Genomic DNA, 12163 nt, shown 5'->3' with positions numbered 1-12163 from the left:
CCAAAAAGCAATGTAGAGGACGTTTGATCAAACGTTGGAAAAACTAATTTGAGTTTTGCAAAAACGGCATCCAACGTAAAGGGTATTTCATATTTTTTACCTAAAATACAATACATTTGTTGAAATAAATGTAAATAAAATGTCAATAAAAACTTTAGACGTTGAACTGACGTCTGTGCCACCCATGGGATGTTTGATTTTACCTCACCCAAAATCTGCAAGGCTCTTGTAGCTTTGTGAGAACGGTGAATCAGCAATTACCCAATGATATGATGTCGTTGCTTCGCATCACCCAGATGTGTAGACTCTTCGAGCAGGAGCGAATGACTACTACTAGTATGCGTTTGTACTTGCTTTTAACCAAAGCCAAAGGGGTTGAAAGTCGTTACGCTCTGAAGGTTCACAAGCATTGTTATTCAATTCTAAAGGTATGGCTGATATTGCACTCTGTATGACAATGTTTACTGAAAAACATTTATGAGGCTGCTTTGAGCCAGTAGCTCGGTTTAGCTACATTAACAATCTATCACTTCATCACGTCATTTTTTTTAATTTTTTTCGAGACAGCGTATGGTATCGAAAAAGCATTTACAGACGTAAATTTCACGAAGCTTCGTAAGTCACAAAACGTTCATTAGTCTGTGTGTTGTTGGATGTGTGTGTTGCTCTGCAGTTTAATGTCATCTGCGACGAGTCGATTACTTAAAACACCCCTCACTGCCTCAGTTGGAAGAGTTTGCCTCCAAATCAACTGCATGTCTGAATGTAGAAGCCTAAGAAAAAACCTTTGAACAGAGATTTGTATATCCCATGCGACAACTCATGTCGATTCTCTCATACCAAAAGTACCACTCTTTCACTTACAGTAGACTCTCTTATTGTTTTCAACTAGACGTCTTTCTCAAACCAGATTAGAAAGAAATGTTGTGGGGACTTCTATTTCCTGCCAAGTAGCATTTTTCGCGTTTCTTCTTTGCGTTGTACTTAGGCTACCACATTTTCTTCACAAACGTGTGCTATCTGCTGGTCCCCATCGCAGCACTGTGTTGTCGGTCACAAAGTCATCTGCGCACTTACGTTTTGTCATTTTGGAAGATTAAGTACCACTGTAGTCATTACTGACAAGGGGTTTATTTTCCCTGGTCTCTTGACATCGCTTCTTGTCTTCCCACTTCCCTCTTACAATTTTAGTAAACTTCTTGTCTTTTCTTGCTTCTGTCCTTCTCTTCTTCCCCTACACCTCAATCTCTATCTCCTTTGATCCCTGTTCGTATTCACGGGGATCTTAAACCTTGAGTCTCTGGATCTGTTGTTTTTTCCCTGATTGCTCTGCAAAGGGAGGAGAGCTTTTTGAACCCTCCCCTCCACATCATTATTTAAGACTAAATGGCATTAAGTGTGGGCTGCGTGGGACCAACCTGTCTTCTTAAAAGCCAGGAGGAGGGCAGGTCCCCCATTGCCTCCACCTCAAAGAGTTATGGCTCACCTTTTACCGCCTCCTCCCTCTCTTCCTCTCTTCACTCCACCGTCAAGTGCTACAAGTGAAGGAGTGAAGAGACCAGGAGTCATCTCTCTCTGTCCTTCTCTCCTTCCCAGGACCTCCTGCTTCCCTTGCCAAGCCACACCTGTGCCCAAGCAGATTGGTGTTGTATCATCTAGGAAAGATCTCTTGAACCCAAAAGTGACCCAGTACAGACCGTGAAGGACTTGCCATCGGCTCCACCAGCATCAAACTTTTATAACTATAGCACATGTACAGAGAGTCAAAGCCAGTTGCCACTGCAATATTTACGAGCCTGGACAAAAATGAAATAGAATATGTTTCCCCCCTGTATGCAAGGCAGTACAGTGTGCTCATAGTGTGGCCTCTACATCAAACGTTTCAATTATGGATTAAAAGCAGTTGGGCGGGGGAGATTGAGGCAGACGAGGCTTACTGCTGTGCACTGACCGTGAATCAGATAGACAGACTCCAGACCGGCCAATTAAAAAGGCCACAATTTCCTCTCTCCAAAGGACTGGGGATGAGGGACGGACCACTGTGAAAGTATGAACCTTGTAAAGACACAGCCTTTTCACTAAGTGTTATTTATCTTAGTGATGGAAGAATAGAAAATGATCTGCTGTGTGTTTATACAGAGAGCCCGTGCAACATATATCAAAGTTATCAAGTTTACCTGTTTGGCTACCCTAGCTAGGAACTTGACAACTTGACAGGCTTTTCGTGTAAATTCTACCTAGCCCGCTAGGTTTATAACTATGGTTTAATTACCAGGTTTAAAATACTCTGGATGAAGTGGCACTCTATCAAGGCAGACAACTAATGTGTTCTGTCAGGGCATGGTCCATTTGATTGATCTAGAGATGGGGATTAAAGACAGCGCACCTCTGAAAGACACTTCTTCTGTAAAACCACCAACATTGTATTGTCTTCATCTGTGTCCTTCTGGAAGCCTTATTGCAATCTGATGGCTTTAGAGAGTGTATGTTCAATGTTGTTGGTTCCCTAGTATGACCAAGGCAGAAAATATCCTAGCCCACTATTGTGTGATTTGCAGTCTCTCGACAATGTCAGCTTTTGGATGCTTTTGTGTCGACTGTGTCGGAATTAGTGTATGTATGCTTGTCAGAAAGGGTCGACAATAATGCATGTTTTATTGGTTGGGATCCTTATATACCTTCCAACAAATTGTGTTCGGCAATCCCACATAAGTGCAATGCAAGTTGGTTTTAGTCGCGATTATTTTATAGAGGTTCTGTGAAATTATCCTTAACTTTCACAGAGTACCTGTCGTGTACTGTATATTGACTCTCGGTGTTTTTTCTATTAAAGCCTACTGGTTAGATGTAGCCTGTAAGCCCTCTGTGCAGCAGATCAGCTTGGCCGTTCTCCTAAGGGAGAGATGCTATAAATTCCCTCCCAAGGTTTTTATGGTAATGAGCCAGGCCCAGTTGAGCAAGAGAAAACCTATAGAAGGAAGGTCAGACACAAAGGCAACTATAGACGTTTGAGGACAAAGCAGGACATCGGTCCGCGCATTGCAGAACATCACACATGCACCAAAACCAGTTATGCACCACACACTCACACACTACACACACACACATCCATCTAAACTTAGCAAAAAAAGAAAAACATCCTCTCACTGTCAACTGGTTTATTTCAGCAATCTTAGCATGCGTTAATATTTGCATGAACATAACAAGATTCACAACTTGAGACATTAACTGAACAAGTTTCACAGACAGGTGACTTTACAGTGTAACGATCGTCGTGGCTGAAGGAAAGAGTGGACCAGGTACAAGCGTTTTAAAGTGTTTCATGATTTATCCATTAAAAAACAAATCAAACAAAAACAAACAAAACAGGAGAACGACAAGCGAAACAGTTCTGTCTGTGCAGACACAAAAACAGAAAAAAAACTACCCACAAAACACAGGTGGGAAAAAGGCTACCTAAGTATGGTTCTCAATCAGAGGACGCAATATAGGACAGCTGCCTCTGATTGAGAACCCACACCCGGCCAAACACATAGAAATAGAAAACATTAGAACAAAAACATAGAAACTGCCCCACCCCAAGCTCACGCCCTGACCAACCCAAAATAAACATAAAAAAAAGGATCTCCTAAGGTCAGGGACGTGAATAACAACATGGAATAATGTGTCCCTGAACAAAACGGGGGTCAAAATCAAAAGTAACAGTCAGTATCTGGTGTGGCCCATCAAGCTGCGTTAAGTACTGCAGTTTGGCATCTCCTTTTCCTCATGATGCTCCAGAATTTGCCAGTTTCTTGCGGTGAGGATGTTACCCCACTCTTCACCAGGCACCTGCGAGTTCCCGGACATTTTCTGGGGGGAATGGCCCTAGCCCTCAACCTCCGATCCAACAGGTCCCAGACGTGCTCAATGGATTGAAATCCAGGCTCTTCGCTGCCATTGGACAGACATGGACATTCCCTGTCTTGCAGGAAATCACGCACAGAACGAGCAGTATGGCTTGGTGGCATTGTCCATGCTGGAGGTCATATCAGGATGAGCCCGCAGAAGGGTGCACATGAGGGAGGAGGATGTCTTCCCTGTAACGCCACAGCTTGAGATTGCCGGCAATGAACACTAGCTCTAGTCTGGGACCATGCTGTGACACACCCCCCAGACCATGACGATCCCTCCACGTCAAATCCAATCCCACTCCAGAGTACAGCCTCGGTGTTAACGTCATTCCTTCGACAATAAACACGACTCCGACCATCACCCCTGGTGAGACAAAACCGCGACTCGTCAGTGAAGGAGCACTTTTTGCCAGTCCTGTCTTGGTCCAGTGACGGTGGCGTGTGTGTCCATAGGCGACGTTGTTGCAGATGATGTCTGCCGTGAGGACCTGCCTTACAACAGCCTTACAAGCCCTCAGTCCAGACTCCTCATCAGCCTATTGCGGCCATCTGACCACTGATGGAGGAACTGTTGCGTTCCTGGTTTAACTCGGGCAAGTTGTTGTTGCCATCCTGTACCTGTCCCGCAGGAGTGATGTTTGGATGTTACCGATCCTGTGCAAGTGTTTCTTGCCACTGTGAGGGACAATCAGCTGTCCATCCTGTTCCCTGTAGTTGCTGTCTTAGGCGTTTCACAGTACAGACATTTGCAATTTATTGCCCTGGCCACATCTGCAGTTCTCATGCCTCCGTGCAGCATTGCCTTAAGACACGTTCACGCAGATGAGCAGGGACCCTTGGGCATCTTTCTTTTGGTGTTTTTCAGAGTCAGTAGAAAGGGCCTCTTTAGGTCTTCATTTTTTAATTAACTGTGACCTAATGGCCTCTCTTCTGTAAAGCTGTGTAGTGTCTTAATTGCGCTAGGGGTTTAGATTTTAATTTGTAATTTTAAATAACGTTCCCAAGGTAACAGACTATTTTTCTCAGGCCAGATCGTAGGAAATATGCATATAATTTACAGATTAGGATTAGAAAACACTCCAAAGTTTTCAAAACTGTCAAAATATGGTCTGTGAGTATAACAAAAAACTAAATTCTCAGGGAAACCTGAGAAAATCTAACCCGAATAGATGTTTTTTTATTTTTTATCTGTGTTCCTGGCCCGTCTTTCTCCCATTTAAAAGGGGTATTCACCAGATTCCTTTTCCAATGGCTTCCTCAGGCCTGTGACAGGCTTAGACAGTTTGCAGGCTTTTATTTAGAAAAATGTGAATCTGATTAGTTCCTGCACGCGAAGAGGGGTAGCTCTCCATTTTCTTTTTTCGCTCTTTGAATAGATGTACCGGCATCCGGTTGAAATATTATCGATTATGTTTTGTTAAAAACCAACCTGAGGATTGGATTATAAAAAACATTTGACATGGTTTTCTACGAACCATTTACGGATACTGGTTTGGATTTTCGTCGAACGGAACGAGGCTTTTGGTTTTCTGAACATAACGTTGCAACCCAAATGGCGTTTTCTTGTTATAAAAGTAAATATTTATTCGAACAAAAATAACATTTGTTGTGTAACTGAAGTCTCGTGAGTGCACACATCCGAAGATTATCAAAGGTAAGCCGATTAATTTTATTGCTTTTCTGGGACTTGGCGTAACCAAGCTAACCAAGCTAATATAAGGCCTAAACTGTTTCTAGCATTGATTGATTAAACTCACAAAAAGCTTAGATTGGCTTTCGTTGCAAAGCATATTTTTCAAAATCTGACACGATAGGTGGATTAACAACAAGCTAAGCTGTGTTTTTGGTATATTTCACTTGTGATTGCATGATTATAAATAGTTTTAGTTAATATTTTTTGAACCTGATACGTCTTTTGGGAATTTTCTATCTGCCTTTCGACCGGGAAGGAGGCTGTAGTTTTCTGAACATAACGCGCACCCAAATGGCCGTTTTTTTGTTATAAAAGTAATATTTATCGAACAAAAATAACATTTATTGTGTAACCTTCATTTATTGCTTTTTCTGACTTTCGTGACCATGCTTAATTTGGGTAGCTTGTAGCATTGATTGATACACTCACCAAAAGCTTGGATTTAGTCCACGTTCCTGACCTGTTTTTCCTTCTTTGTTTTGTTATGTCTTTATTGGTCAGGGGCGTGAGTGTTGGGTGGGTAGTCTTTATGTTTGTTTATTTCTATGTTGGGTTTTGTGTTCGGCCTGGTATGTTCTCAATTGAGACAGGTGTGTGGTTATGCAGGGTTGAATGAGGACCCAAAAGCGACGTAATGAAAACAGGAGTCTTTATTTTCCAGTATCAAACAAAACAATGATTTCTCCCTGGATATATCAAAGCGTTAAAATCCAAAAACAGGAAACTGAAATTCCTTCTCGTCAGTAGAGAGGAACGACAGGAGACGCGACCACAGACTGCAGCTCGCTTCAGAAGGCACAGGCCGTAGCTGACATAGACACCCCTGCTTCACACGCCGCATCTGGAGAAGCAACAAACACGAAGGCGGAAACAAGGACACAGAACAGCAAACATCAAACAAGATCCGGACAAGGACAGAAGCGGAAAACAGAGGGAGAAATAGGACTCTAATCAGAGGGCAAAATTAGGGGACAGGTGAAAGAGTAAATGATGGTCGTTAGGAGAATGAGAAACAGCTGGGAGCAGAACGGAACGATAGAGAGAGGAGCGGGAGGAGGGAAGAGGGAGGAGGAGAGAGAAGAGAGAGAAAAGAGGGAAAAGAACCTAATAAGACCAGCAGAGAAGCACAGGGGACAAGACAAGATGATCAAAGACAAAACATGACAGTGTGTATCGTTTTGTCTCTGATTGAGAGTCATACTAAGGCAGCCAGGGTTTCACTGGGGTTTTGTGCGTGTTTGTTCTGTGTCAGTGTTGGGCCACACAGGACGGGCTGAAGGTTTAGTCACGTTTGTTGTTTTGATAGTTTGTTAGTGGCTTGTTTGCTGTTTTTCATTAAAAGTATGATTAATTCACCAAATCCGCATCGTGGCTCCGATCCATGCTCCTCCTCGTCTGAGGAGGAGACAACAATGACTGCCTTTACAGGGATTTCTTTCTCTGTTAAAGGCATAGTTTCAAAATCTGACACGATAGGTGGATTAACAACAAGCTAAGCTGTGTTTTGGTATATTTCACTTGTGATTGCATAGATACATAATTTTTTGTAATATTTTGCGCCCTGCAATTCAGCGGTTTTTAGGAAATGATCCGTAAAAAGGGATCCGTTAGCACAGAGAAAGTTAACACTGTTCCACAGGTGCATGGTTCATTAATTGTTTATGGTCCTTGAACAAGCATAGACAAACATTGTTCAACCTCTCTTGGGTAGTGAGACGCTAAGCGTCCCACCTTCTTCAAACAGCCAGTGAAACGGCTGGGCGCAATTCAAATACAGAAAATACTAATTTATAAAAATTCAGAAAACAAAAACATATTTTACATAGGTAACTTCTTGTTAATCCAACCACTGTGTCAGATTTTAAAATGCTTTACGGCGAAAAGCATTACCTTCACGATTATTTGAGAACATAGCCCAGCAGACAAATCATTACAAACAGTAACCAGCCAAGTTAGAAAGAAGGTACACAGCCAGAAATTAGAGATAAAATGCAATCCCTTACCTTTGATGATCATTCATATGGTTGCACTCAGCAATGACATTCATTACTCAATAAAATGGTATTTTTTGTTCGATGAAGTCTCTTTTTATCCAAAACCTTCCGTTTTGTTTGCGCGTTTTGCGCGAGGAGAGGAGAGAAGGATCCCAGTGGACCAAACGCAGCATAGGGAAATAAGCCATCTTTTTATTTAAAACACGACGGCAACACGAAACAAAACACTTTTCAAATAAACAAACAAGAAACGACGTACGAAACCTGAACATAAACGTACATAACTAAACGTAAACTCACGCGACAGGAAACAGACGACATCAAATAAACGAAACAGCCAAACAGTCCCGTTATGGTACATACATTCTCGACGACACAGGAGACAATCACCACAAACAAACAGTGAGAACACCCTACCTAAAATGACTCATTATTTAGAGGAGAACACAAAAACAACCTGCTCTAATTAAGAGCCATACCAGGCAACCAAAACCAACATAGGAAAACAGATAACATAGACTGCCCCACCCAAAACACATGCCCTGACCATAACACACATACAAAAAACAACAAATAAAACAGTCAGACCGTTACAGAACCCCCCCTCAAGGTACCGCGAACGCCGGGACAAAGGTGCGAACGCCGCACCAGCACAAATCCAGGGAGGGGTTTCTGGCGTGGGGAGTTGACCACGTGGTGGCTCGCTCTCGGACGCATGTCCCCACACCACCATAGTCACTCCCCGCTTCTGTCTTCCCCCTTCCCAATGGACCACCCTAAAACTAACATCCCCTAAATGAATGCCAGCCACCGGGAGAAGGGGCAGCACCGGGACAAGGGGCAGCACCGGGACAAGGGCAGCACCGGGACAAGGGGCAGCACCGGGACAAGGGCAGCAACCTGGATAAGGACAGCCACCAGGATAAGGGCAGCACCGGAAACAAGGGGGCAGTCACCGGAACAAGGGGCGCACCGAGAACAAGGGGCAGCACCGGAACAAGGGGCAGCACCGGAACAAGGGCAGCACCGGAACAAGGGCAGCACCGGAACAAGGGCGCACCGGGGACAAGGGGCAGCACCGGGACAAGGGGCAGCACCGGGACAAGGGGCAGCACCGGGACAAGGGGCAAGCACCGGATAAGGGGCGGCAACGGTCCGCTGAGAGACTCTGGAGATCCTGGCTGAGGGACTCTGCAGGTCCTGTCTGAGGGGAACTCTGGCAGGCCTGGCTGAGGGACTCTGGCAGTCCATGGCTGAGGACTTCTGGCAGCGTCCTGGCTGAGGGCCTCGTGGGCAGGTCCTTGGCTGAGGGACTCTGGCAGGTCCTTGGCTGAGGGGACTCTGGCAGGTCCTGGTGAGGGAACTCTGCAGGTCCTGGCTGAGGGACGTCTGGCAGGTTCCTGGCTGAGGAATTCTGGCAGGTGCCTTGGCTGAGGATTCTGGCAGGTCCTGGTCTGAGGAACTCTGGCAGTCCTGCTGGACGGCTCTGGCAGTCCTGGCTGGACCGAGGGCTTGGCAGGTCCTGGCTGGACGGCTCTGGCAGGTCCTGCTGGACGGCTCTGGCAAGGTCCTGGCTGGACCGGCTCTGGCAGGTCCTGGCTGGACGGCTCTGAGCAGGTCCTGGCTGGACGCTCTGGCACGGGTCCTGGCTGGGACGTCTGGCAGGTCCTGGCTGGGACGGCTCTGCAGGCCCTGGCTGGACGGCTCTGGCTGGTTCATGGCCAGGACGGCTCTGCGCTTCATGGCAGACGCTCTGGCTGGTCATGCAGGACGGCTCTGGCTGGTATGCGGACGGCTCTGGTTGGTCATGGCCAGGACGACTCTGTAGGGAGGAGGACGGAGAGACAGCCTGGTTGCGCGGCGGGAAGTACCGGAAACTGAGCACTGGGCTGGAGACACGCACCATAGGAGAGTGCGTGGAGGAGGACAGGGCTCTGGGAGATGCACTGGAAGCCTGGTGCGTGGTGTCGGCACTGGTGGTACCAGGCTGGGACGGGAAGGTGGCGCCGGAAATTACCGGACCGTGCAGTGCGTACTGGGCTCTCTGAGCACTGAGCCGGCCCCAAACCTTACCTGGTTGAATGTCCCGGTCGCCTGACCAGTGCGGAGGTGGAATACCCGCAACCGGGCTGTGTAGGCGAACCGGGGAAACCATAGGCTGGTAAAGGAGGTCCATGTATGCCGGCCCGAGGGACGTACTGGTGGCCAGAATGTAGGGCCGGCTTCATGACATCGGCTCAATTACTTCCAATCTTAAGCCCCTGCCGTGCGGGAGGTGGATAACCCGCGCACCGGGCTATGCACACGTACAGGAGACACTGTGCGCTCTACTGCGTAACACGGTGTCTGCCCGTTACTCCGCTCTCCACGGTAAGTACAGGAGTGGGGCGCAGGTTGCCTTACCTGACTTCGCCAACTCTCCCCTTCTATCCCCCCCCCCAAGAAATTTTTGGGGTTTACTCACAGGCTTCCTACCGCGTCCGTCGTGCTGCCTCCATTCGCGGTATCCCTCCTCGCACTGCGCCAGAGAATCCCCAGGCGGCTCCGGCACTCGCCCTGGGTCGATCGACCACCCTGTCGATCTCCTCCCACGTAGTGTAGCCCAGGTCTTTTTCCTGCTTCCGCGCTAGCTCCTCATATCGCCGCCTCTCTGCTTTTTTCGGGCTTTGGGGCCTCCTAGCTCAGCTTTGGGGCGGGCGATATTCTTGGTGAGACCAGGTCCTTTTACCGTCCAATATTTCCTCCCCAAGTCAGGAGTTTCTGTTGCTCTTGTTTGAGCATTTACCTTGCCGCTTGGTTCTTAGCGTGGTTGGTTTTTTTGATTCTGTAAGGCTGTCGCTCTCCTCATCCTCGGACGAGGAGAGGAAGAAGATCAGTGGACCAATACGCAGCATTAGGGAAATAAGCCATCTTTTTATTTACACGACGGCAACACGAAACAAAACACTTTCAAATAAAACAAAACAAAAGAAAACGACGTGACGAACCTGAACATAAACTTACAAACTAAACGTTAAACTCACGGGACAGGAAACAGACGACATCAAAAAACGAACACCAAACATCCCGTATGGATGACATGACATTCGACGTACACATGAGACAATCACCCACAAACAAAACATTAAGATAGAGAAAGCAACCCTCACAAAGTCGAGAAATAAATGACTTCTATAATTAGACGAAGAGAACACAAAACCCACCTTGCCTCTAATTAAGAGCCATACCAGCAACCAAAACGCAACATAGAAACAGATAGACATAGATCTGCCCACCCAAAACACAGCCCCTGACCATAAACACATACAAAGAAACAACATAAAACAGGTCAGGACCGTTACACTCATTCAGACTGCTCTTACTTCCTCATTTTTCAGAAGTACAAACCTGAAAACAATTTCTAAAGACTGTTGACATCTAGTGAAGGGATAGGAACTGAAATTTGAGTCCTAAGTCAATGGATACTGAATGGCATTGAATAGAAAACTACAAAAAAAAACAAAAAACTACCTTCCGAATGGATTTTTTCTCCAGGTTTTTGCCTGCCAAATCAGTTCTGTTATACTCACAGACACTATTTTAACCGATTTGGAAAACTTTAGAGTGTTTTCTATCAAATCTACCAGTTTACATGCATATCATATCTTTCTGGGCCCGAGAAGTAGGCCAATTAATTGGGCATGCTCTTTCATCCAAAATTCTCCAAATGCTGCCCCCTACCCTTATTTGGATTTTAGAAATTGTCCTTTGGAAGACAGGGTCCTGAAAAAAGGACGTTTATTTTTTTGCTGAGATTTATATATTCTCTAACATCACCTTGTTGTAACTGTTCAGTTGTGATTACGTTTTACACAACCTTTGTCAATTTCATAACATTTTTTCTACAAGCAACAACCTGAGCTCCATCTCCATCAAATTCATTTAGAAATCTTTCCTAAAGAGATGGAGGCTTTTAAAAGAGATACCTTGTTATTTTGTGCTGAAATGAAATGAGTTTATTTGTTTGTCAGGCTGGTCCCCCTCCTCAGTCGACCAATGAGAGAGGAACAGAGACAAATCTAAGCTCTAGACAAAAACACTTTATTTACAATGCCAATGCAGCTTTCCCAGAAGTCTGTTTACATGTGATAAAAGACCACTGCCACAATCGACAGTCCTCCGGTACGATTCTAGCATGTCAGTAACCCACTCACTCAGTTATGAACTCATTACTCTTTATTGATTATTACCAAGTCATTATAACAATAACATCATTTACCACTATTATCTGTCGATCAACTTCACTACATATCTCCCTACAGTGGCTAGGTGATGTTGTGTTAGCATTCACGAACCACGCTGAGTGGGTGTTACAATCATTAAGCACAGTGGTTGCCAATCAGAGACTTCCCAGGTGCTACTCTAGGATCAATGTTCATTATCTATTGTATGAGATTTGAGAAGTATCATCACAGAGAGAATTGAGAGAGAGAGTGGAAGAGAAAAAGAGAGTGCTGAAGAGGGGAGCGTAAGAAAGTAGTAGAGAGAGGGAGAATGAAAGAGATGGAGGGAGGGAGAAGGAGAAGGAGAGAGAGGGATGGAAG

General features: G+C 45.5%; 1 protein-coding gene across 1 annotated transcript in view; it reads left to right on the top strand.

Annotated features, from left to right (window-relative positions):
* The window catches only part of LOC111969135 (mucin-5AC-like), a 36917-nt gene extending 32464 nt beyond the window's left edge, over positions 1-4453 (top strand). Inside the window, exon 19 of the mRNA XM_023995077.2 lies at positions 4347-4453. Coding sequence (XP_023850845.2) covers positions 4347-4453 — 107 coding nt within the window. The remainder of the gene's footprint in view (positions 1-4346) is intronic.
* The last annotated feature ends 7710 nt before the right edge of the window (positions 4454-12163 follow it).

Source organism: Salvelinus sp. IW2-2015, linkage group LG10 (genome assembly GCF_002910315.2).
Source record: "Salvelinus sp. IW2-2015 linkage group LG10, ASM291031v2, whole genome shotgun sequence".
Lineage (NCBI taxonomy): Eukaryota > Metazoa > Chordata > Actinopteri > Salmoniformes > Salmonidae > Salvelinus > Salvelinus sp. IW2-2015.
The sequence above is the reverse complement of the archived record's forward strand: the minus strand, read 5'-3'. Positions and strand labels throughout refer to the sequence as shown.